At 37.5% G+C, this 25963-nt stretch overlaps 1 protein-coding gene and 1 long non-coding RNA gene across 2 annotated transcripts in view; one reads left to right on the plus strand and one right to left on the minus strand.

Moving 5' to 3' along the window:
• ift172 (intraflagellar transport 172) overlaps positions 1-9951 on the plus strand; it is a 62924-nt gene extending 52973 nt beyond the window's left edge. The window contains exons 39-48 of the mRNA XM_042333279.1: positions 3051-3137; positions 3581-3697; positions 3970-4080; positions 4299-4418; positions 5190-5285; positions 5977-6036; positions 6643-6741; positions 7473-7626; positions 8457-8548; positions 9693-9951. Coding sequence (XP_042189213.1) covers positions 3051-3137; positions 3581-3697; positions 3970-4080; positions 4299-4418; positions 5190-5285; positions 5977-6036; positions 6643-6741; positions 7473-7626; positions 8457-8548; positions 9693-9782 — 1026 coding nt within the window. The 3' untranslated portion in view covers positions 9783-9951. The remainder of the gene's footprint in view (positions 1-3050; positions 3138-3580; positions 3698-3969; positions 4081-4298; positions 4419-5189; positions 5286-5976; positions 6037-6642; positions 6742-7472; positions 7627-8456; positions 8549-9692) is intronic.
• A 9449-nt stretch (positions 9952-19400) lies between these two features.
• Positions 19401-25963, minus strand: part of LOC103185792 — a 10310-nt gene continuing 3747 nt past the window's right edge. The window contains exons 2-3 of the long non-coding RNA XR_488683.1: positions 20765-20821; positions 19401-20201 (exon numbers count right to left, since the gene is read on the minus strand). This is a non-coding gene — a long non-coding RNA (uncharacterized LOC103185792). The remainder of the gene's footprint in view (positions 20202-20764; positions 20822-25963) is intronic.

Raw genomic sequence — 25963 nt, forward strand, 5'->3', positions numbered from 1 at the left:
ATGATTGTAATGATAACAGAAGATAACTCTTCTGGTAACAGAAAGAGGGGGGGGGGTATGATGAGCTGTTATGGTCTGAAGTGGCTGAAATCAATATGGAGGCCAGAAGGCTGTAGGGTCCCTAGCAGATAGATAAGATGCTGTTCCTAAAGGTTTATTTGATACCTGTTTATTTGTGAAATATTAACTTTTAACTGGATTATAAATAGGAAACTTAAAGCATTGGTACGTGTGAGTATGTGTTTGTCACTTCTGAATATTTTCAGTTTGGTTGAACAGAATCAGATCAGATGATAATCTTTTTTAATGTTATTTGAGTCATCAGCAGTTTACAGTTGTCACTGTGCCAGGAAAAAGATAATGATAGACTGGAGAATAAGATTAGGAGGTAAAAATGTAGACCAACAGTGGCAAATATTTAAGGATGTAGTGCAAAATTCTCAGCGGTCGCATATTCCCTTGCGGAATAAGAGCACCACAGGGAAAGCAATTCATCCATGCCTAACTAGAGCAGTTAGGGAAAGCATCAAATTAAAAGAAAAGGCTAATAAAACTGCCAAGAAAAGCGGCAAATCTGAAGATTGGGAGAGTTTTAGAAACCAGTAAAATAAAACTAAAAAACTCATTAAGAGCGAGAAAAAGGAGTATGAGGGTAAGCTAGCTAGGAACATTAAGTCTGATTGTAAAAGTTTTTACAAATATATTAAGAGGAATAGGCTAGTGAGGGTAAATGTAGGTCCACTACAGTCAGAGACGGGAGAAGTTGTAATGGGGGACAAGGACATGGCAGAGTCCCTAAATGGGTACTTTGCATCTGTCTTCACCCTAGAAGACACAACAAGTCTGCCAACAGTAGAGATGCATCAAAGGGATAAGGACAGGGAGCAACTTAGGGAAATTTTCATTAGTAGAGAATTGGTGCTAGGGAAACTGTTAGCACTAAAAAGTGACAAATCCCCTGGTCCGGATAGCTTGCATCCCAGGGTTTTAAAAGAGGTAGCTTATGAGATAGTGGAGGCCTTATGTCTGATCTTCCAAAATTCCTTGGATTTTGGAACAGTCCCCATGGATTGGAAGATTGCAAATGTCACACCACTATTTTAAAAAGGTGCAAAGGAAAAGATGGGGAACTATTGGCCAGTTAGTCTCGCATCAGTGATAGGAAAAATTTTAGAATCATTGATTAAGGATGTGGTAGTGCGGTATTTAGGGGAGCACAATATAATTAGGCCAAGTCAACATGGCTTTACAAAAGGGATATTTCCAGTCAACTAGATAAGGGTGAATCAATGAATGTGGTCTGTTTGGATTTCCAGAAGGCATTCGATAAGGTGCCGCATAAAAGGTTAGTCCAAAAGTTAAGGGCCCATGGAATTTGGGGGAGCATATCAACATGGATTGGGGAATGGTTAACGGGTAGGAAACAAAGAGTAGAGATAAACGGGTCCTTTTCAGATTGGCGGGATGTGACTAGTGGAGTGCCACAAGGATCAAGGATCAGTCCTTGGGCCTCAGCTATTTACCATCTACATCAACGATCTAGATGAGGACATCGAAGTTAATATATCTACAAAACTAGGAGGAAGTGTCAACACAGAGGACGACATTAAAAAAATACAGCGAGACATAGATAGGTTAGGTGATTGGGCAGGTAGGTGGCAGATGAAGTATAATTGGAATGTATTAGCGTCCAGAGGAGGACTTGGGTGTCCTTGTAAACCAATCACAGAAAGTTAGTCTGCAGGTGCAGCAGCAATTAGGAAGGCGAACGGTATGTTAGCATTCATTATGAAAGGATTAGAGCATAAGAGTAGGGAAGTCTTGCTGCAACTGTATTGGGCCCTGGTGGGACCACACCTGGAATACTGTGTGCAGTTTTGGTCTCCTCATTTAAGGAAGGACATACTTGTCTTGGAGGGGGTGCAGCGTAGATTTACTAGGTTAGGACCAGGGATGAAGGGGATGAGTTACGAGGATAGGCTGACCAATTTGAGCCTATATTCTCTAGAATATAGAAGAATTAGAGGGGATCTTATAGAAACCTATAAGATCATCAAAGGGCATGATAGAGTAGATAGTGGGAGATTGTTTCCCCTGGTTGGAAAAACTAAAACCAGGGGTCACAACCTTAAAATCAGAGGCCAGCCCTTTTGCACTGAGTTGAGGAAGAACTTCTTCACTCAAAGGGTGGTGAATGTATGGAACTCACTACCCAAAGGACTGTTGACGCTCAGTCCTTGAACATATTCAAGACTGAGAGAGATAGATTTCTTATTGCAAAAGGGATTAAGAGATATGGGGTTAAGGCAGGGTTATGTTATTAGCTGGAGTTAAATTAGAAGATCAGCCATGATTGAATGGCGGGGCAGGTTCGAAGTGCCGAATGGCCTACTCCTGCTCATACATGTTATGTTACAATAATCCTCATGGTTTAATTGATGTTTTCATGTTTCAAAGTCTTTTTTGAAAGTATTGACACACTTTTTCAAATTTCTCAAATTGACAAAATCTTTTATATTTAATGGTTTCCAACACCAAACTTTATTATTTTTGCATCCTAATCCAGTCGATGAAGACTTCATTTAATTGATATTTTACTCAGTTTAGGTCAGGTCATTTAAACTAGGTTGTTCTGTTTCAGGGCCAAGACCCAGCTTTCCTACTTCACGGAAATCTGTCTGTCTGTCTGTGAGGAGAACACTGCTGGAAGCTTCTTTTTTTTTGATGAAATAAAATAAAATGATAGTAACGTCTCTCTGTGTTGGAGATTGATGCCAGTAAACTATTCTTTGACATTTCTATGTTGAAAGGAAGATGCCTTAGAGACATTTTTGTAAAATTCTGTCATTTACAATATTTACAATCCAGCGCCTTGGGATGTCCTCCTGACGTGAAAAGCGCTATACAACTGTAATTTTCTATTGTATTTGCCAGACTTGACAAAATCAATATTATCTGGTGAGCAGTCTAGTTTGTCTTTAACTGATATACCTGACTGTGGTATTTCCTCTTGAATGTTATTTTCTTATTTTTCTTCATACTTCTTTCAGCTCGTTGGAGTGGATGTGATGGCAGCACTTGACATGTATGCTGAAAGAGGACAGTGGGACAAATGCATTGAAACTGCTAATAAGCAGGTATAGCGGAATATATTTATGTGAATGTCCTGTATTACTGAAAAAAGACACCTAATGATTTAGTGACTGCTGTGATATTGACACCATTCACTTGTTTAAACAGATTTTGAAAAGTCTTATTGCCGAATCAAATGCTGCTTTGTTTATATTGAATAATGCTCATCTGGTTCTATTTTTAATAAGGTGCAGTTTGAACAGCAGGTTCAAGTCTTATTCTTTTAGGGTGGTAACTTGGAAAGTTACAAGCATTAACCCCACTTTCTTTGCTTATTTAAAAATATTAGTTTTGATTTAGTAAAGAGGTTTGCAAAATTCAGATCTATGTATTGAAAGGAAAGTGCTGGAGCCAAATTCTTGCATATGTACGTGTAAATAAAACACTTTTTGCACTGAATGTTGAAAAAGTGTGACTGTACTTACAGCACCTGTATTGTTTTTATCAGAACTACAAGATTCTCCATAAGTATGTAGCACTATATGTTACGCATCTCATCAAGGAAGGTAACACAGAAAAGGCCTTAAATCTCTATGTTCAGCATGGCGCTCCTGCAAACCCCCAGGTAACTACAATAATCAATCTCAATTACATTGTGCGTTTTCGTGAAATGTTTGTTTTTAACAGCATTGTGTTTTGTGAGATATAGTGTATACTAAAACTACAATAACTTGCATTTATGTAGCGCGCTTCACATGGGGTAGCGTCCAGGAGCGCTTGTCTATCAAGGGATAGACAAGGGATAGAAAGTTGAAAACTATCAAGGGATCTGAAGTTTAAAAGCTAGTCTCTACGCTTTGGTTTTGTGATCAACTTGACCCTCCTTTTTGTTTGTAGAATTTCAACATATACAAAAGGATTTTTACGGATATTGTCAACATGCCTGACATGAATAATGGAGATACGTACAGGACCTGGGCTGATCTTCGCGATGTCCTTTTCAACCTGGTGAGAATGATATAAACTTAGCTAGAAACGAGAGGAAGATATTTTTAGTAACTTAATAATGTAAACCTCCTCAAACCTTACCAGTAAAATTTGGCCAGTACAATAATTCTATCAATTACAGATGTATATTGTAATACATAAGGCTGTTCTTTGAAGTGCCAGTGCTTTGTGTTGTAAATCTAGTATTTCTGTGTTTTTTCTCTCTTTTGGTGTTTCAGTGTGAAAACCTTGTCAAATCTTCTGAGGCTAATTCTCCAGCTCATGAAGAGTTTGAGCAGATGCTATTGATTGTACATTATTATGCCACTCGTGCAGGGTCACTGGGAGTCAACCAACTGGTGAGCTCACCATTCTGTGTGAATAGACTTGACAGGATTTGTTCTCAGTATCACTGATTTGGGGCACAGTAGAACTAGTTTTCCTTAGCACTTGAAGACAATCTTTAAATTATTTTAAAAAGAATGTATAGCGTTTGCTGACCTGTATTCTGCCCTGCTAAGCACATGCTGCTTTGGTCTGGAGAAATTTGGCTTGTAACACTAGATTTTAAGAAAGAAAGGCCATTTCTTTTATTCTAGTCATACTAAGATTGGGATGTTTAGAGCAGTTTACAGCATGAAATACTAGTGTCTTTTTTCACTAGGTTAAGGGTTAAGACCCATTATTTAGTGCACCACCATGGTTAATAAAAATATCAGAGAAAATAGAATGAATTAAGACATGATTGGATGAAAACTGATCTTGTGGTCACCCCAAAGTGTAATCAGCTGGTTAATCCAGCCACATTGCCCAGTATTTTGTATTTCAACACTGCTTTACAACCTCAATCTGGCCAATTCGTGTCGCAGACGTGTAGTCATTGATCATCAGTCACAACTCCCTGTTTGTGATTCGCTCGTTGCCTCGGGTCAGAGCGAGTAGGGCTTTAGCAACTTTCTCACCGCACGATTCAATCTGACACAACAAGACACTGGAGGGCATCTCCCATGGAAATTCAAGAGGGGACAATAACCCTACAAACTGCTGATCACTGATATTGGGTGGGTTAGAGTATGTGGATTATTTCTTGCCTGATATATTTTTAAACTTTAAATGTTTTTGCTTTTCAGGACATCACAGCAGCAAAGTTGTCAATCTCCTTGTTACGGCACACAGACACCATCCCTGCTGATAAAGCATTTTATGAAGCTGGGATGGCAGCAAAGGTGTGACAAGTTTGTTTTTATTTGTGATTTTGTAATTAATGGTAATCAATATATGAGATTGCCAAAAATCCACTTAATAACCTGAGTAGACCAGTCACTGAGGGCAGAGATTCTTGCCACTTGGCTCCTGTTAACCCTGAAAGCCAAAGCCTTAGAGTGGTCCTAACTGGACTCACAGTGGGAAGCTTCCTTTCCCAAGAAAGCTCTGTGATATTAGCTGGTTAAATTCCAGCAGTACTTCAACACGTACTCTGGGATCCTCAGACTCTCACTAGTCTGTGCGTATTACTTTCCAGAACTAGATAGGCAAAGTAGGTAGTTCCAGGGAGAGTGTACACATTCCATTTGAGATGGAGGGACATTTCCATTTGTAGGTGACCTACATATGTGGAACTCTGTCTGGTGTGGGTACTCTTAAGCAGGGTAATGGGATCCACATGTGTCAGACACTTGGCTGACCCAAATAAATACTTTGCTGAGAAGCCCACAAGAATACATATTGAACACCTGAAGTGCCCAACATAGTTTTTGAGAATTCAGACATATAAAAATTATGTAAGAGTATTAGCTACTGAAAATATATTTATTTTACCATGTAACAACAGTTTTTGGCATCTCAAGCAGCTTTGATCGCCTAGTAGTTTATTATTAAGTAAACTAACTTGACACAAATTTGTTCCCTATGAAACAGGCCGTTGGTTGGGAGAACATGGCTTTCATATTCTTGAATCGGTTCCTGGATCTCAGTGATGTAAGTGCTCTGGTATTTCTGCTGGCATTGTCAATGCAAGTTGTTGTTGATTGTTTTGGCTATATGCCAGTATTCTGTTTGCTTTTAAACTACCTCACGATGTTCCTGACATTGAAAATATGAGTCTACCATCTTCTCCAAGATCATGTTTTCTTGATATTCCAATGCCAATTTGTTCCCTTTCATTGTATACTTATGATGCACATTTGTTTGACCACAATTCCAGACTTATTAGTGTTAAAAATACGTTTTCATTTGTCTGCACAATTACACAGTAGATCTAAGTGGTTTTGTGTCTCACTTGCGCCATCTGCTGCTGTTCTCCCTGTTTTAGTGGCATTAGCATGTTTGAATATTTACATTAGTATCTATAATCCAGACTTTTGATCTGGATTAAAAATCATAGAGGCTCAAGCACCGACTCCTGGGAGGTCATCATAGTTTTCTTGCGCTCCTTACAGCAAGAAAGAGTTAAACAAGACTGATGGAGCAGGAGGTTTCAGCGTCCTTAGTTTTTTGTTTGAGAGTCATTACACTGTCAATCTAATAATCTCCAAATGCTGTCTAAAGATGATGGTGATTTAGTGATGTGTGCTATGTTTACAGGCAATCGAAGAAGGAAATCTTGATGCACTTGATCATTCTGATTTTCAAGATACAGACATTCCATTTGAAATCCCAGTGCCTGTAAAACAGCATGTTCTGGTAAGTTCAAAAGGAAAATGTCACAAGTATCGTCCACAATGTTGACCGTCTGAGCAGGATTAGCTAAATTGACATACGATTTCAAATAACTCCATTTGGATTTACTAATTCTGACAGGGCACCCACTCGGTCTTTGTTTCTGGAAGTGATCCCTTTACAGAAGTGAACTGTCCATTATTGTTTAACTGAACTTGTTTGCCCTTCAATTTTCCAATGTACTAACTGGCTACAAACGATATCCTTAAATATAATTGAGGTTATTCAGACCAGTAATCTGGTCTCACGTGTATTGTGGTTTTTAACCTGTGTAAATGAATTGATGAATTACAGCATATGGGATAACATGCTAATTGTAACTGCAGCTGAATGTTTCTAATGGGAATCATATTGAGGGTGATATTTTACTTCTAGTTTAAAGTTTCTGTCAAAAATTTTAACTAGAACTTCAACTGTATTAGAATACTGTTCATCAGAACATTATTCAGTATGAGATTTTTGTAACTGTATTGCAATTATTGTTATTTTGTAATACTGTGATTTTCTGGGATCATACCAGTGGTCAAAGACAAAGTGCAAATGCTGACCTTCCACCTATCGTTCCAGCAATGGTTTTGTTCCAGGGTAGCCTTTGTTTGGGAAGTCCTCATGACATGAAAGGCACTATACAAATGTAATTTTGTTGTTGTTTCACTTCATAGTTGTCATTTGTGTCATTCTTTTCCCCTTTTCAGGAGGATAAGCGTGAGGAAATCCGAGACTGGGTCCTCACGGTATCCATGGATCAGAGAGTTGAGCAGGTCCTACCAACTGATGAACGAGACACTTATGAAGCTTCTTTAGTCGCTGTTAGTACTGGTATTCGTTCTCTTCCCTGCGTAATAACAGGTATTTATTTTATGAATCACAATAAATTGATGGGAGAGGGAGAGAAATTAATGCTATTTGTGCCTTGGTGCTAAAATGCTAAGTCTATTCTGTAAATAGGAAATTATTTAAATGTTATTTAAATGTTTTACTTTTAATTTTTATGTATTTATTGGAAAATACTTTTCCTGCCACTATCCAGTTCTGCTAACCTCATTCAAATGAAGGGCAGGATTATAGTTACACTGCTCAAAAGCGTTAGCTGTGGGACATAGATAACATGGTGGAGCTTCACGACTGTCTGTCATTGATCTCTTCAGTGAATTCAAATACTAAGTAGAGAAAGGTGTTTTTATTGATATAACATTTGTTGACAGCAAGCTGCATGACTCAATGAAAGAAGTGAGAGGCTAACAATACTCAAAGAGATCCGCATCAATTAAATGGATGGACAAGTAAATGTAATATTATAAAGATTGGAACTGAAGATATAAATCAAAGGAACACAATCACGTGGTGTCTATTAGCATTATACAACAAGAAAAAGAAATGGGTTTGGATGTTATTTTTGAAAGAATCCAGTCAACATGAAACTATTAAAGTTACAGACTTAGGATGGATGTTGATTGTAGACTGAACCATGTTATAATAACTAACTCATTGGTAAGACCACATTTAAAATATTGTGTGCATTCGGGAAGTTACACACACAGAAATGTATAATGCAACAGCTAAGGAGAAATTGTTTTTTTTGTTTCTCATGATGATTCTTAAATCAGAGAATACCTCACAAAATTCAGGACATTTTGTCTGTTAAACTGTCTATTTTGACATTTAATGTGATATTACAGGTTACCCAGTACTTCGGAACAAAATTGAATTCAAGAGACCTGGCAAAGCAGCAAATAAAGATGACTGGAACAAATTCTTGATGGCAGTGAAAGTAAGTGACTACTTTTAATGTTTACAAAAAAAAAGCCACTGATAATAGGGCCTCAGTTATTGCACCGATAAAGCTTCTGAACAGTCATTTTATAAGGTTATTCCCAATGCATCTTTATGGTTTAAAAACATACTTTCAAAAGTAATCTGAAAGACTTTATTAAACTAAAGTACAGTAAACTATAATTATAAAACAGAATGGAAGACTTCTGAGATACAGTGCAGCCTTTGAAGTGCAACTTTGGTTATAACAAGGTTGCAGTATGGATGCCTTTCACATGCAAACATGCAAAAATGCTGACTTCGGGTTATTAGGTTGTCACCAACATCAATTCTTATGCACAGGAAATGACATTGGTAGATATCTGATAGCCAGAGGCCAGTCATTTTAGTATGTCGTGTATTCTGATTTCTAGGTCATCAGGTTGTTGGCGTCATCACTTCATACTTTGTGCATGTGCAGCACAAGAGGCAATGATTTCAAGAACGTTTTTTTTATATATATATATATATATATAGTGCAGGACCTAGTTGGCACATAGAGAGCAAGCCTGCCAGTTGCACCTATGTCTAGTGAAACCAGCTATCACACCTCATTATAGCCTGGGCTGGGGTTTTATTTGGATCCCAGTCACTGCATTATAACGGGGCTGCACTGTAATTTCCAAACATATGAAATTTTTTTTGTTTTTTTAATTTGTTTTCAAGTTACTCTTAATAGATTCAATAGATCTATTCAGGCCTGCATCAATCTTGCCTGTATATCACATGTGCCTGTGTGGAAAATTAGAGCGCAGAGAAGAAAAAACATCTTTTTCTGTAATGTTTTTAGTATAGATATATGGACCTTGTGTTGGGTTTCCAGATTCCATAAATGTGAGAAATCATATAAAGTTGTTAGTTTGCAAATTTTAGATAATGAGGCCTAAAATGGAGTGTTTGTTATGCTAATGACTCTTGCCAGCTTTGCAGTTGGCAATTTTAGTTTCACAAATTTTGGTAGAGAATCCTGCAATTTGAGTAATAATCCAGAAATTGGAATTGGCAGTTTGCGAATGCTGCTCGGGTTAACTAGTATATCTAGGTATAAAGCGAAGGCAGTCAATACAGATTTGTAATAACTATGTGCTTTATTCCATCTGAAGACTACTCACAGTCCAGAATGTCAAGATGTTTTGAAATTTGTCAGTCAGTGGTGCGGAGGACTCCCCAGTGCTAGCTTCTCTTTCCAGTGAAGAAATACCAAACAGATCACCAGTTCATAATACTTTGCTTTATGTGTGTTTAATTTCACAGTAAACTCTTAATATGACCCAGATATCTACTTTAAGATTCCCATCTACTCAAATACTATTTGTGCATATTTATTTAAAATGTGTGACTAAATAAACTTTTAAAAAACAACTAGGAATTACATTGTTTTTTTTAAATCTTGTTCAATTTTTGACAATACCATAGACTTAGTATGTTTTAAATGTATGTTTGCCTAAAAGCTCTTTGAGATATCCTCCCAATGTGAAAGGTGCTATATCAAATGCAAGGATTATCATTTATTATTAATATTACAACAACTTGCACTTACATAGCGCTCTCCATTTAGGGTAGTGCCTCAGAGTGCTTATATTATGTATTAAGTGATCGATTTTCACAATTTTTCTTTCAATTTTTCACTCTCAGAACTGAATAATGTGAAGAAAATGGTTGTTAGTTGGTTCTTCAAACTGGTCATAGAAGATCCTATGTTCACATGTACAATATTCCTAATCACTTTACAGTCTTGCCAATTTATTCAACATTGAAAACATTTATTGCCCTGGATACTCCTGAACTGGTTATTCCTTGAGGTGCTGACAACGAGGAAATGTCATTTTATCTGGCCTTTATAAATAATAATAATACTTGCGTTTGATATATCGCCTTATCACCTCTTCAAAACGCCCCAAAGCGCATCACAGAATATACTGTAAAGTGAATTGACTGTTTATTTTGTGGTCGAAATCAGTTGCCAATTGCACACAGCAGTTAATCATGAAAGCACTAAAGAAATCCAAATTCTTAAAGAAATTGCAGCTAATTTATTAAAAAACAGAACAGTCTTTCCTAGGATAAAAGAAAAAGAAAAAAGGTGCTTCTTTAAGGTTTAATGTTGTCTTCATTGAATCTCAGTAGATGCCTCTGGTATCTATACATGTAGCTGTGGTAGGTCTATATAGTTTCAAGGAAGGACTCACAAAATATTTTTTTGTATAATAAAAATAGTCATAAATTTCTTCCATTCATCTAATTGAATATAGTATTGATGAGGTGTTTTTTTTTTTACCTCTTAAGGAAAACCAGTGTTCACAACTCAAAATGGGATTACCTGCCCTGGACTGGGTACATACAAATCTATAAATATAATCCTTGTATGGCTATACAATTCAAATTTGGAGTAAAGCGAGGATGGACCTGGTGGGCTTGCAGAGCCAGTGTGGAAAGGGCATTGGCACAGAGTTCTGGATAGTCTGCAGCTTGTGTAGGGAAGATCTGGGGAAACCAGTGAGCAAAGAGTTATCACAGCGCTTTATCACATTGTTGAGATGGCTCGAAGCACTTCACAAATTTTTACTGTGGCACAGATTATGGCACAGAAAATAATAAATTTGCCATTGGAAATGCTAGTATATTAGACAGTAAACTTACTATCTCTGAATTCTAATATTGAAACATTCTGAGGACCTAGTGCATGTAAACCAATATGATACAAGAGTGACATCCAGTTAAGACATTGTAGAAGAAGTCATCCTGAATTACAAATATTCAACAATGTGTATTTCCTACTCAAAATAGGAACTACATTTTTCATATCTTTATATGGTAGTTTATTGCTGCTGATAACTTCATTCCGCTAATGGAGTTCCTATGACTGATATGAACCATCATTTTTTTAAACTGCAATGTTATGAATGTGGATTCACCAGTGAGCTATAAAAGGTGTAATAACGTATTTGGCTTGTCACATGCATCTGAGATGTAACCTGTTATTTGATTAGCTCTGTATTTGACAGATTGAAATTGACTGAAACCTTCAGTGGGTGATCAGCAAACACACCAAAATATTTTCTCATTTTTCATTTCTGCTAATGTGCATCCTTCTTTGTGTGCATGTTTACTGTTTCAATAAACATTATCTTACATTTATTTCCATTCAAATCCAACTGCTCCTCCTTAGGCCACCTGCGTAATTGGTTTAGATTTCCCTGAATGCTGTTTATCTTCTTTATTTCTTTAAGCATTTATATTTAGATTTGTGTGGTTCTTTTCACAAGACATAGATTGAGAAGAATTCAGTCTCAATTGTTTTCCCTCTCTCTATTTCTTGTGGCTACTTCAAATATTGCACCAACAAAGTAATAACTCTTGCATTAGATATAGCACCTATAGCAAATGAAATGTCTGTATTTGCAGCAAATGCAGAATCCAGTTGTCACACAGCAGGGTTTCACAAACAGTCATGAAGTGAATGATCAATTCACATGGATTTCTTGAGATATAGGCAGGACATCTCTGCATTCATTACCTCTCCCTGGTTGCCCTGAGAAAGTAATGGTGGGCCTCCTCTTTAAACCTCCTCTTTAAACCAGTCCTTGCTACCGCAATGCTGTTGGGTATGAAGTTCCAGGATTTTGACCCAATGTTGATGGGGGTCAATATGTGGCCAAGTCAGAAAATGATTTGGCGGTGATAGTGTTGAAACCGCAGTTCTCCTGGATGGTGTAGGTGGAAGGGCTGGGAGATTTGTCAAAGGAAGGTTGTTGAGTTGCTGTCGTGCATTCTGTTGATACTACACACTGCAGCCAGTGTGCAGCGATGAGAGGGAGTGTACCTTGACTTGAGTGACATGTCCCGAGCATGTCAACTGCCTTCTGAATGGTGGAGCTTCTCAAATGTCGCTTTTGCCGCTCTCACTCATCCAGGCCAGTGGTGAGTTTTCCATCACACTCTTGAACTTGAGCCTCGTAGATGGTTAGTGAGGCTTTGAGGTCAGGAGACTAGGAGAAATTCTATTAATAGTGTCATGGAATCTTTAATTTTCCCCCTTAACGGTGATTGAGGGACAGCAGCTCTGATAATGTGGTGCTCAATACATAACTGGAGCATGATGTCAAGTCTTGATATGTGGCTTGAACATGTAACCTTTTTTCCAGAGATAGGAGTGGAGCTAAGTTTACAACTTACATGAAACCAAGTATGAAAACTATTACTTTATATTTTATAAGGTAACATGGAATTGAAACTTAATTGGCAGTACATTGTGAACAGCTTTAGATGGAATGGGATATTTAGTACACAAATGACCAGTATTATAGGTGTAATTGCACTTGTTTTCTGTATTGAATTCTATGCAGTAATTTTGCATAATTCAAATTTTATAGTGTTCAAATGCCAGGGTACACAAGTAGGGAATTAAGTTCAGAAGTAACAACCACAACAACTTGCACTTATATAGTGTCCTCCACGCAAGATAGTGTCTCAGAGCACTTAACAGTGGTGGAGCCTCACTCCGAGCTGGTGGGGGCCGGGAGGTGGCCGTAAGCACAGTCGAATTGGAAGGTTTTCAGGTGGGACTTGAAAAAGGGAGAGGGGGCAAGGTGGAGTGATTGAGGGAGATGTTCCTGAGTTTTGGGGCATAGTGGCTGAAAGTGCAACCTCTGATGGTGGGGCGGAGGGTGCGAGGGACGAGCAGGAGGCTGGTGCCAGTCGAGCGGAGGTGCCGGGTGGTGGATTGAGTAGTGAGGAGGTTGGAGAGGTAGGGAGGTGCCAGAGAGTGAAGGGATTTGAACATGAGAGTGTGGATCATACTGAGGGAAATGAGGGTGAGCATTTTTTTATAGATCTGTAGGCAATAGACTTGTGGAATAAATTATAAAGGAAGACAATTGAAGTGCTGTATATATTGATTCAAGAGGCAACTAGATTGGTTTCTGGAGCGAGAAGCGACTGAGAGATATAATGAGAAGTTGGGGCAGTGGATAAACAATCAAAAAAGGACAGGGATTTTGGCTGAACAGTTTTTTCTGTGACTTAATAGAGTAGAATTCAGTGGTCATTGTGATAATCACTAGTCACACATTTTTGTTCTAGAGCTATTGTTATGGGAACGAATATTCCTGAAAAATGGTGTATGAAATAAAGTTTTGTATGGAGGCCTTTTGTTTGCCATTCACCAATAATGACATTTTCAGCAGCGAATACAATTTTCACAGCTGATGGGCCAATTGCAAATGACAGGATGTTCTGTTCACAACAAAAATATCACATTTACAGGATTAGAAACAGAACTGCTATCTTCTTGTTCGGGCAGCACCTGGAAGTCATGATTCAGGAGTCAACTCCTGCTGGTGAGACAACTCAGCGGAACTGAATGCTCAGACAGCAAGCAGGAAAAATGAATAACTGAGCTCAGTGGTTTATCAAAAAGAAACTGAGGCTCTGTCTGCCAAGCAGTGTCGCCTGAAGATTATTTTTCTATAACTTAGCGAACTCCATCACGTACATGATTTCTACCAAACATATTTTGTATTACATTCATTTTTTAATGCTAAATGATAGCACAGTTTTTGCTATTTTCATTTCAATACCACCTATCAAAACTTTGCTGTTAAATTAATTTCATGTTTTTTTTTCTCAATGCTGACTGAATAACAAAGTTTTATCAGTGGCTTATTTGGTGAAGCCTCTGCTCAATGTGTACTTGGACCATAATGTCCAGGAAAGACCAAGCGCAAATGCCTGGTCTGCCAAATGTAACTTGATTTATCTAAACTGGTGAGTTACACTTGGTCTCAGAAACACGTGGGATAGGGAGGGAAAATCAGTCAGGGTTTCAGGAGCATCGAATTGTTGGCGGTGCTGTCCTTCACATCAGACGTTAAAACCGAGGTCTGGTCTGCCTGCTCTGGATGACATTAAAGATGTTGTGTTACTATTTGAAAAGAGAATTGAGTTTCTCCTGGTATCCAGGCCAACAATCCCTCAGATAAAATTGGTCATTCACTTCATGGCTGTTTGTGGGACACTGCTGTGAACAAAATGACTGCCACATTCACTTACAAATAAGCAGTTGCTACACTTTCAAATGTCACTACAACATAATAAGGTCCAATATCAAATATAAGGATCATTACAACCTTGGCCAATGCTTTGATGTGATTCCATTTGTGAATTATATGCATTTACCATGAATTCATTGAAAGAATAACTAAACCTTGTTCTGACAATGTAGAGTTCTCTGTTACAAAATGTAGCTGAGGTAGTCTTAAGATTCTTTTTAGATTATTTTACAAGGGAATTTGATTGACTTTTGAAAATAAGGGATATTAGCTTGTGTGCTACATGTGGAGAAAAAAACAATACAGATTTAATGGGGCGAATGGCATAGGATACATTCTAAGATATACATAGTTTTGAGTCATTTGCATTCCTACATCTGACCCAAGCTCAGTCCTGCTAATAATATTTGTTCCAGGTTTGTAATCTATCTGAAAATTACTAGTCAGTCTTACACTAGCATAATTTTCTAGCACCATAGAGCCACAGAAATATACTTCACAGAGGAAGGCCATTTGGTCCGCTATATCGTTGCTGGCTCTTTTCAGAGCAATTCTTTCAATTCAGTTTACCTGCCCCTTTCCCCATTCCCCGATACTTTATGCCTACAGTCCTTACCTCGCATTACTACAGGTATTCCTAATTGGTACACCCTATTTCAAGCAACAAAAAAGTCATGTAACAATTGATTATTGAATCACAGGGCTATTTTTTGAATTGAACACAATGGAATCATTCCTCTTTGTACTACTGCTATGGTTGTTAACTGTCTCTGGAGCAAATGCAACTACAGGCACAATATTATAATCCCTGTCTTAACACTGGAAAGTTGGATTCATGGTTATGCAGAGAAGATGTCTACTACTTTTTTTGCATCCTGACAGCTGATTCACCAATGAAGATCTGATCATATTGTGTTACAATGTTAAGAAATAAAATATTTTCAATAAAACAAATTATTGATGGGAAAAGCATTAGTAAGTGCTTGATTACAATCAATGACTTGCACAGATTTGGTTGTAGAAAAATGTCACTCTAGAGCCAGTTTTAAAGGATGGAGAGGGAAAAAAAATCAACTTTTAAAAATTAGCTTATGTTATTTCTTAGGAATTGTTCTTTCATTCCTTAGGCCTTTCTAGATGTGTTCCCTAAGAGGTGAGACCTGTTTCTTTCACAGGAAAAGATTGACTTGCTGCTAATGCTTTATCCTTGAAATCATAAACGTAACTGCTCTGTTTCGATGTGTTCATTGACTGTTCATTAATGTAAGATGTTTGCTCTGTTTGTCGGGCATCATTTGTGACCCATACTTTAGTGACTGGTCACTGATTAATGTTAATATATGCTAGTGAATTTTCCCATGCAAGATTAATGACACAATTTTTTAAAGATTATGTAATTTGATATTTAGAAAAATAAATTGGCCGAGCCAAAAGTACATGGCTCAGTTCTCTTTATAATGTCATAAAGAATCTTTATATTCATAACACTATACAGCTAAAATATATGCCATCTGCTCTGAGGCCACACATGTGCATGGAATGCTCTACGCCTGCAGTCTTTGCTTGGAGTTATCCAAGTACTGAGATTGTAATGATGGGTGTAATTTATTCAACTGCGAAAGTCAAATATTTCACAGATTGGTTACTCCAGATGCATATAATCCTAATGTCTTATTTGAATTGACCAGTAACACAACTGATAAACCAGCAATGAAGCCCAAAGCATAGAGTGTTCCTTAGCACACTTGTGGCCTGAGAGTAGATGTCGAACATTTTAGTTGTTGAAGCATCATTCTATGATTGTATAGGTTTTCCAAGGCACTGTAAAGAAATACATACACTGAGAATGAATGTCTGTTTTCCTAAATAAATCTTTTCAAAATTGAGCCATTCATCTTGCATGGGAAAAGGGATAGGGACACATATTTAATCAGGGACCAGTCGTTGACTTATTTGTCATAGATGATGCTTTATACAGCGTGAGCAACCTCCCATTAAGAAGCAGCCAGAATCAAAGTGAGGGCAATAAACTGCTTTTATTGTTTCGAGAAATAAAACACCAACAGGGAGTACAATCTCATGCTATGAATACCATATGCTATTCAAATGTTGAATTTCAAAAATGAAGAAGTACGAAACTTAAAATAGCCTTGTCCCCATTAAAGATGCAATATCCCTTTTTGAATAGATTTTAACAATGTCACTAATGCGATTTTATATCTTATTTCTGCCAGGCTAGTTGAAATATTTGTGAATAATCTATTATCGGAAATTCACTAGGGTGATGCCAGGGATAATAGTTATGTGAAGAGACGTAAAAAGTTGGAATGGTTCTCGTTGGAGTAGAGAAGGTTAAAGAGGAAAATCTATTGGAGGTGTTCAAATTGATGAATAGTTTTGATAGGGTAAAGAAAACAATGTCCACTAATTAATTAGTCAGTAACACAAGGGCATAAATTAAAGACCATCACCAAACAAAGAATAGATTGATTTTTTTACATAATGGGATTCTAGCATGTGGCAGGTGAAACTGAATCCGTAACAATAACAGTTTACACTATTAGAATAAACAAAACAAAATACTGCAGAGGCTGGAAATCTGAAACAAAAACAGAAGTCGCTGGGAACACTGAACAGGTTAGTCAGCATCTATGGAGAAAAGAAAGTGAGTCAATATTTTGGGTTCTGACGAAGGGTCATGGACCCGAAACATTGACTCACTTGCCTTTCTCCATAGATGCTGCCTGATATATCATGTAGGAGTAGGCCATTCGGCCCTTCGAGCCTGCCCCGCCATTCAATCATGGCTGATCTTCTAATCTAACTCCAGCTAATAACCTGACCCTGCCTTATCCCCATATCCCTTAATCCCTTTTGCAATAAGAAATCTATCTATCTTAGTCTTGAATATGTTCAAGGACTGAGCGTCAACAGCCCTTTGGGGTAGTGAGTTCCATACATTCACCACCCTTTGAGTGAAGAAGTTCTTCCTCAACTCAGTGCGAAAGGGCTGGCCTCTGATTTTAAGGTTATGACCCCTGGTTTTAGTTTCTCCAACCAGGGGAAACAATCTCCCACTATCTACTCTATCATGCCCTTTGATGATCTTATAGGTTTCTATAAAATCCCCTCTAATTCTTCTATATTCTAGAGAATATCGGCCCAAATTGGTCAGCCTATCCTCGTAATTCAACCCCTTCATCCCTGGTACTAACCTAGTAAATCTACGCTGCACCCCCTCCAAGGCAAGTGCATCCGTGCTTAAGTGAGGAGACCAAAACTGGACACAGTATTCCAGGTGTGGTCTCACCAGGGCCCTATACAGTTGCAGCAAGACTTCCCTACTCTTATACTCTAATCCTTTCATAATGAATGCTAACATACCGTTCGCCTTCCTAATTGCTGCTGCACCTGCAGACTAACTTTCTGTGATTGGTGTACAAGGACACCCAAGTCCCTCTGGACGCTAACACATTCCAATCGCTCCCCTTCTAAAAAATAACCCCACTCTACTGTTTTTGCTACCTAGGTGGATGACTTTGCACTTCCCTACATTATACTTCACGTGCCACCAACCTGCCCAATCACCTAACCTATCTATGTCTCGCTGCATATTTTTAATGTCGTCCTCTGTGTTGACACTTCCTCCTAGTTTTGTGTCATCCGCGAATTTAGGTATATTAACTTCGATGTCCTCATCTAGATCGTTGATGTAGATGGTAAATAGCTGAGGCCCAAGGACTGATCCATGTGGCACTCCACTAATCACCTCCCGCCAATCTGAAAAGGACCCATTTATCCCTGCTCTTTGTTTCCTACCCGTTAACCATTCCCCAATCCACGTTAATATGCTCCCCTCAATTCCATGGGCTCTTATCTTTTGGACTAACCTTTTTTAAATAGTGGTATGACATTTGCGACCTTCCAATCCATGGGGACTGTTCCAGAATCCAAGGAAATTTGGAAGATCAGACATAAGGCCTCCACTATCTCAGAAGCTGCTGAGTGTTCCCAGCGATTTCTGTTTTTGCACTGTTAGTATGCCTTCCATGTAAGAGAATGTCTCAAAGTGCTTTACAGACACAGAGTGGATTCCTGAACTGGGTGGAAGCTAAGCGAGATAGGAATAAAAAAAATTAATCAAAACTATATTTTTTTAAAAAGCAAGTTTGGCCAATTTAAACAGTGAGCATTTAGTTCTAACTGTACAAACACTATTTGGGAAAGATACTCTGAAGTTTATGGTCATGTATTTGCTGACAAACAACTGTGGAAAATGAACTCTTTATCAAATAATAAAGCTGGTATATTTGGACATTGAGACATATTGATAATTTATTCTGGAACTGGATACAAAACAAAATAATAGAAACAAGTTGTGTGCTAAACACTGTCACAGACTGGTTGGGCTGAATGGCCTGTTTTGGTGCTGTACATTCTTTGCAAGTATTAACTCAAACAAAGCTTTTTATGTACAAACGTTAGACATCTAAGATGCATTGCAGTATTTATGTGAAACTGCAATATGCTTACAATATTCAACACACTTAGCACTAAAATATGCACGTCCGAGCAATATTGTCTAGTCATTGGCTTTGATCTAGATTTCTATGTAAAAGGAATGAATGATCAGTGAATTTACATTTTGTAATTCATATATGCCATAATTTGTAGCAAAATATATTACATATGTAAGTGGCAACCAAGTAAGTGGTAGTTTTCAATTACAGCTTAGGTATTAAAACAATAGACACTCGTGTTTCTTCACATACAAATATAAAACCAAACCTTATTTATATAGTCAATGTCCATGAACTCCATTATGATACAAGGTGACCAAAAAGTCATGATACCATTTAGTTTAATAATAATTACTTTATTTCTTCAAAGACAGTGTTCAGTGCATAAAAAATCAAAAGTACAGACTTTGCTGTTACATTCTTATTAAATGAAATAAACTACTATTTAAAACTAATAACAGAAAGATGACTTCCTTGTATGTCTACACATTCATGGCATCGAATAATGACATTTTCCATTACTTTCCTGAATGTTTTGGCTGGAATGAACTGCACAGCCTCTTGGATATTGTCCTTCAGCGCCATTATTGATTGTGGCTGATTTTGACACTTTGTCAGTAGGCAATAACTGTTGGGTAACTTGGATTTTGTAAGGGAATAATTTCAAATCCCGTTTTAGTATTTTTCGCACAGACTCTCTTTTTAGACCAAGTTCTTGAGACAGCCGTCGCACAGATTTTTTAGGGCTCCTGATCACCGCTTCTCTGACTGATTCCATATTTCCAACCGTTCGCGCTGTTCGAGGCCGTCCACTTCTTTGTGCATCTTTAACACTTCCTGTACCACGAAACGCAGAAACATAGCGCAATATGGACATCTTTGATGGACTATCACGTAATCCAAATTTTTCCCGAAACTGCCGTTGTGCTGCTACGACCGAATTTCCATTCGAGAAGTACAGTTCCACAATTGCAGCTCGATGTTCATTACTCCATTTCTCCATGACTAGATCAGTTTTCTTATTTTTCAGCTACCCTATTATCTAAAAACAAACAAAAATATCATCATTCCTTACTAGATATTGTAATGGTATCATGACTTTTTGGTCATCTTTGTAGTTGGTATCATATTGGACACAGAGTAAAAATCTGCTTAACATATTATGAATTACAGATGCATCTGTCAGCGAAGGTTATTTGTTTTTAAAATATATATAAAACCCACTAGTTAGAAGCGGCTATAAAATAATTTACATATAGGAACAACAGTTTTGCAATGGCCTTTTTGCAACAGCCTTGGGGACTGATTTTAATTGTCTGAACTCCCAGAGTAGTAAAAAATCTGTTCAGAGAAAGTAATGTATAATGCAATGTTTTTCAGACACACAAAAGAGTATTTAATTCATATAGACAGGCATGCAAACAATAATGGAATAAGAAAAAGACTATAACAGAGAATGACAAATGTGCACAGATAAAAAGCAATTCGTACTGGAAGAAAGGAAGGAAAAGAAAAATGAACGAATAAATGAACGATAGGTAAAGGATCACAACAAGCAAAACACAAAATGAAAAATGAGAAAAGGTGGCATAAAAATTCAATTACGTTTTTATTGTAAAACCATATATTCTGGATGTGTGAACCAAACTCAGTCATAATACTCTGAAAAATAAAATAATGTTTAAGTTTACTTATTTGGTCCAGAATCAGCCTACCAACAATTTGCTCTAAATGTCTGCACCTTACATATATATTTAGGATTTAACATTTTAATGTGAAGCACAGAACTAGAGCATAGGTCAAACAACACACTGTACATCACTTTTCTACCACCTCCTGCTCCACACAATATTAAAGAATTGCAAATCTAAATGATAAAATTGTCCTCTGTTCCATTGACCTAAGACACAAAATGATTTTTTTTTAAAAAGTAACTGTTTACCTTGAAAATGTATTACGGGTGGAATGTTTGAGACAAAACAATTAAACTTACAAATGCATTTTGCTCTTTATGAAATATGCATTTTGACAATAAATAATAACATTAAATTATTATTCCTGTTCCGCATTGTTATATGTTATCAATGTGAATGACAGAAATGTCTTAGATACAGAATGATTCCCCTTTAACTGTTATGTAAACCAAAGAAAATGATGGATGTATTTATATCACTGTAGCCTTCAAAAAATAACTGTAAACAAGCTGGATTTGATGACAAACCTAACAGAGGATGTCGAGTTGCACACTGAGCTATACACACACAGATAATACCAAGAGATCAGTATAAATTGTGACCTCTATTAACAATCTGTGAAATTATCAATGTTATCTGGTAGTACTGGTTAACCTACAGTATTTCCTGACCTGATTCTATGATGTGTTTCTTCCAGTCGTATGGGTGCAACACCTAGAATGTGTTGTGCTTCATAATTAGAAATGATACTTAACCCAATGTAGTTAACTGTAGTCCATTTGAAGTACACATTTATTTCATTTATAGTTTATGCTCAGAAATATTTTCCTTTCCATTGATCATTAGTATTCTTTGCCACTTGGTTGCAATTTAAGTAAATGGGATATTCAGATTTTCAGTTTCAGAAACTTACTTCAGTGGAGAAAAATGTAATTCAAGCTTTCATATCAAACACAACTCAAATAGTCATAGCAAAAGTCTACAAGTGTGGATCTGTTAGCTGTTTGTCTGGTCAAAGTGTAAATGTGCATATTTCTACCCAATGTAGAACCAATGGATATTCCTTTGGTTCTACATTGGTAGAAATATACACATTTACACTTTCACCTCTGGGTCAGAAAGTTGTGGATTTAACTCTACATCAGGGCATGAGCTCATAAGGTTAGGTTGACACTCCATTGCATTGCTGAGAGAGCTCTCTTGCATTGTCAGAGATGTTGTCTTTCAAATGAGGGGTTAAACCGAGGTCCCATCTGTCTGTTCTTCAACTGGGTTTGAAAAAAAGGCAAGTTCTTCTGTTGTTTTAGCCAACAATACTCCAAATGGTCGTATTCCTCACGACCTTATTTTTTTGCCTTCAATAAGAGTCTGTAATCTTCGCAGTAATTACTGTGAAGTAAGGTGACTCTGAGACACGTCAATGTGGTAAGGTATTATAAAAATGCAAGTTCTTTTTTCATGTTAGCTTACAGTATTTCTGAATGTTTTTATACATATGTTTGGCTTATAGTGCACCATTTACCTCCTTTTGTTAACTGAGCTGTTTGAACAAATGCTAAGGCCTGACACTGTCAACGCGAGTGTAGGTGATTTGAACATATTGTGCCTGTGTGGAGTAAGTGCTTTACTCTAATATGTAACCAGAATAGGATAATGCCTCTCCACCAATGTAAAGCTTTGTGAAATGGCATTAGTGACAATCTATTTATGCACTGTCATTTCAATGGTACTCTTGATAATTGCAGGTGCTAGCTAATTGCAATCCCTCCCCCCCCCAGCTCCAGTCATTGCAACAGTGAAATACAATAATGTGTACTGGTTAACAATAGTAAAGGTACATTTTGTTCCAACCTACAGCCAGGTCAATTTTATTGAAGAGGTTAACTTCTGATGTAATAGGACATAATCCCCAGTGCAGCGAATGGTCTTTCAGCAAAAATAGTCTCTCAGTGAAATTAAAGGGAAGTTGGCTTGCTGTCAGCTAGCTCACACATGTAGTTGTAATGCTCAAATGTAATGTACAGATTTAAAAAAAAGATGCTCAACACAACTTGCATTAATATAATGGCCTTCGTATGGGGTAGTGTCTCTGTGAGTGCTCATGCTAGATGATAGAGATCTTACTCTAGATGTACTCATTCTAGAGACGGTAGTGACATCGTAACTATTACTGTACACTAAGTTATAATTTCAGGCAGGAGGAAGCCACTAGTCTTTCTAGCGTTGCCGTCTAGCTTCCCAAAAGATTCCTTTGATACATCTATCTCAATATCTAATCACCCCGAATCCTTTAAATTTCCAGAAACGTCCCCGGTTCCATTTTGGAACTATTTATAGTTGATTTACATTTTTTTTAATGTATCATTTCTTGAATGCTGTAATGATTTGGAAAATCATAAAGGTGAGGTTGTATCTTACACTGTGGTGTTCTGGTATATTGGTTTGAAATAAAATACAATGTTGTTGCAAAATATGCTAATTGTCCATGCTTTGACTTGAACAATATGTATGTATTCTTGTATGTTTGGATACATATGACCAATATCACAATTGTCTCAGCACAGTTTTCTGCATACCAAATTTAAGTGGAGCATTTAGTTAGCTTTTGTTAAATTGGGGCAGAGAGATTGTGTTTTGATTTTCTACCACTTCACTGTCTGTTTACTTCACCCAATGTCTCTCCAGCCCGATTCTCAACAAATTACTTTGAACTATTTTGTGTTTTGCTCACAAAATATACAGTCAATTCACTTTACAGTGAATTGTCTCAATGATGTGATAAAGTGCTACATCATGTACAAGGATTATAAGGATTATTATTACAGTATATTCAGTAAAGCGGTTTGAGATGGCTCAACAATGTGATAAGGTGGTATATCAGATACAAGGTTTATTATTATTTCTAAACTACGCTGATGGGTTTCTCCAATGTTTAATTTCTGATGATATTTTTTATTTTCAAGGAGTGTTTATTCTGGATTGTATTCTGTTATCAATGATAACTAATTTCTTGTTTACTTTCATGGAGCCTGTAGTAATATTTAATAATCAAAATTGTAAATAAAAGGCGCATAATGATTAGGATCTACCAATATTAAAAGGAAGAGATTTGCAGTGAAGGAGATGATGAAACGTCTTAGCTTTGGAATATCTTCTGAATACTATTATAGAGATATTTTCATTTCATCTTATTTAAAATTAGTTGCACTGTGCACCTCTTCTATTAACATTTTAAAATTTGGTAAGAGTTTGATACAGAGTGGTGAAACCAACACAGTTCTAAGGCACCAAAGTGATTCAGGATTGTGGACCAAGGGTTAATGCTTCAGATTTCAGGCAATCACATGCCCCTGAGTCGGTGTTCTTTAAAATGGTGTATATATTAAAATGTCATATCGTGCACAGTGGTTTAAAATAAAGTTGTTTTCCATCTCCACATATATAGGTCACGTATTGGTCTAATCCCTGAAAGGCAGGTTCAAATGTGCAATCCGCAAATGGGAATAACGGCATCGTGGACAGCTGCAGTTTCTACAGTGGAAGGAAGTTAGTTCAGTGTGTAGGAGAACATCGAGGAACACATATACACTGACACACGTTACACTGAACGTTATTGTAGCCACCGGTGTTGATGTGACTGAGGAGTGAGTTCAGCACTGTGATTAAATTACAGACTCTGGATGTAGAAACAGCAAATTGCGTCCCCGACCCACCACCGATTTGATTTGACTTGCAGTGTGAATAGAAGTGTACGTTCTTTAACTGCGGTGTGAATTACTTTGCCTATTTCAAAGGCACTTTTTTTTTGCCCAACGCCCATGTAATTCCCCTCCAGTACCACCCCCCCCCCCCCAGCCCAACCCTCCAGCCCAACCCTCCAGACCATGGCTGGGTGACAAAGCAGCAAAAGGTTTGTCTCAAAATGAGCTGCAACAAGCGACTGTCTGACTGATTGAGAAACTCTGACCATTTCCCCAGATTTCATTAAAGATACAAAACCAATTGTCTCCAAATATAATTGCAAACATCAGGGAGTTTTATTTCAATGGCTTAAGATAAACTACGGATTTTTTCAAACACTGATGCCCCAGTTACCCACCAAATCTATCCCAGTAACGGGCGCCCCTTCTATCTAACTCCAAATTAAAACCGTTTCAAATATCTGTAAAGGAAAACGATAGTTAGTTCTTTACTTAAATTATGTATCTGTTCAATTTTGTTTTTTTTTCTCTCTCCCCATTGTATATTTAAAACATTGCAAAAATTGAGTGTTTTAGGCTGATCAAGACCTTAATACCCAGGACTGTGTTTGCAGCACATCGGCAAATAAGCAGAAACCAAGTTGTTTTTTTCTTTCCCAACAAATAAAATCTCTTTTTTTAAAAAAAGAGAAGATTTTGCAAAAGATGCAAAGGTTGTAAAGGCTTTGTGGTTTTCCTGTCTCTGTGCTACAATTAAAACAGTGTTAATGATTTTTAACATTAGGAATAATTCACACATTAAGCTCTGAAGGCAGTGGGCACCGAAACGCTAACAAGCGCTAACGAAACGAAAACCCCTGCGAACAACGTGTTTTATCAGCACTTTTAAACCGTTTGCAATAATTACAACGCGACCATTTAATAATATGTCATTCGAAAAAAAAACGTATTCGGATTTATTGATTCAATCGATTAAAAATCCCCCCAAAATGCGTAAACCTTTCGTTTAAAATGTGGATGGAATACAGACCAACTCATTCGCAAACATCCAAAGCGAAACGGTTCGAGCGGGATATTGGGATGTGGTGAATGAGACAGAGTCCTGTGTTCGGTCTCTGTGATAAAGTGGACACAATATTTAACCTGTGTTGGGGGAAGCGGACAGCTCACGCAGGAGAGAAAGTATATTGCTCGTAGCTGTTATTTTGGAGGACTGTGTCGGGTGAATGTTTGGGATAAGGGAACATCTGTTTGCGCCGAACATCTGTCTCCCAGTTGTCGGGTGTATTTCGCTGACAAAGGCGATGGCTCTGATTCTTTGTGCCTCCCATCTCCCTGTAACGGGAAGGGTCCTCTCTCTCTCTCTCTCTCTCTATCTCTCTCCCTCTCTAAACCCCACACGATTTTAA

The sequence above is a fragment of the Callorhinchus milii genome, unplaced genomic scaffold (genome assembly GCF_018977255.1).
Source record: "Callorhinchus milii isolate IMCB2004 unplaced genomic scaffold, IMCB_Cmil_1.0 Scaffold3, whole genome shotgun sequence".
Classification (NCBI taxonomy): Eukaryota; Metazoa; Chordata; class Chondrichthyes; order Chimaeriformes; family Callorhinchidae; genus Callorhinchus; species Callorhinchus milii.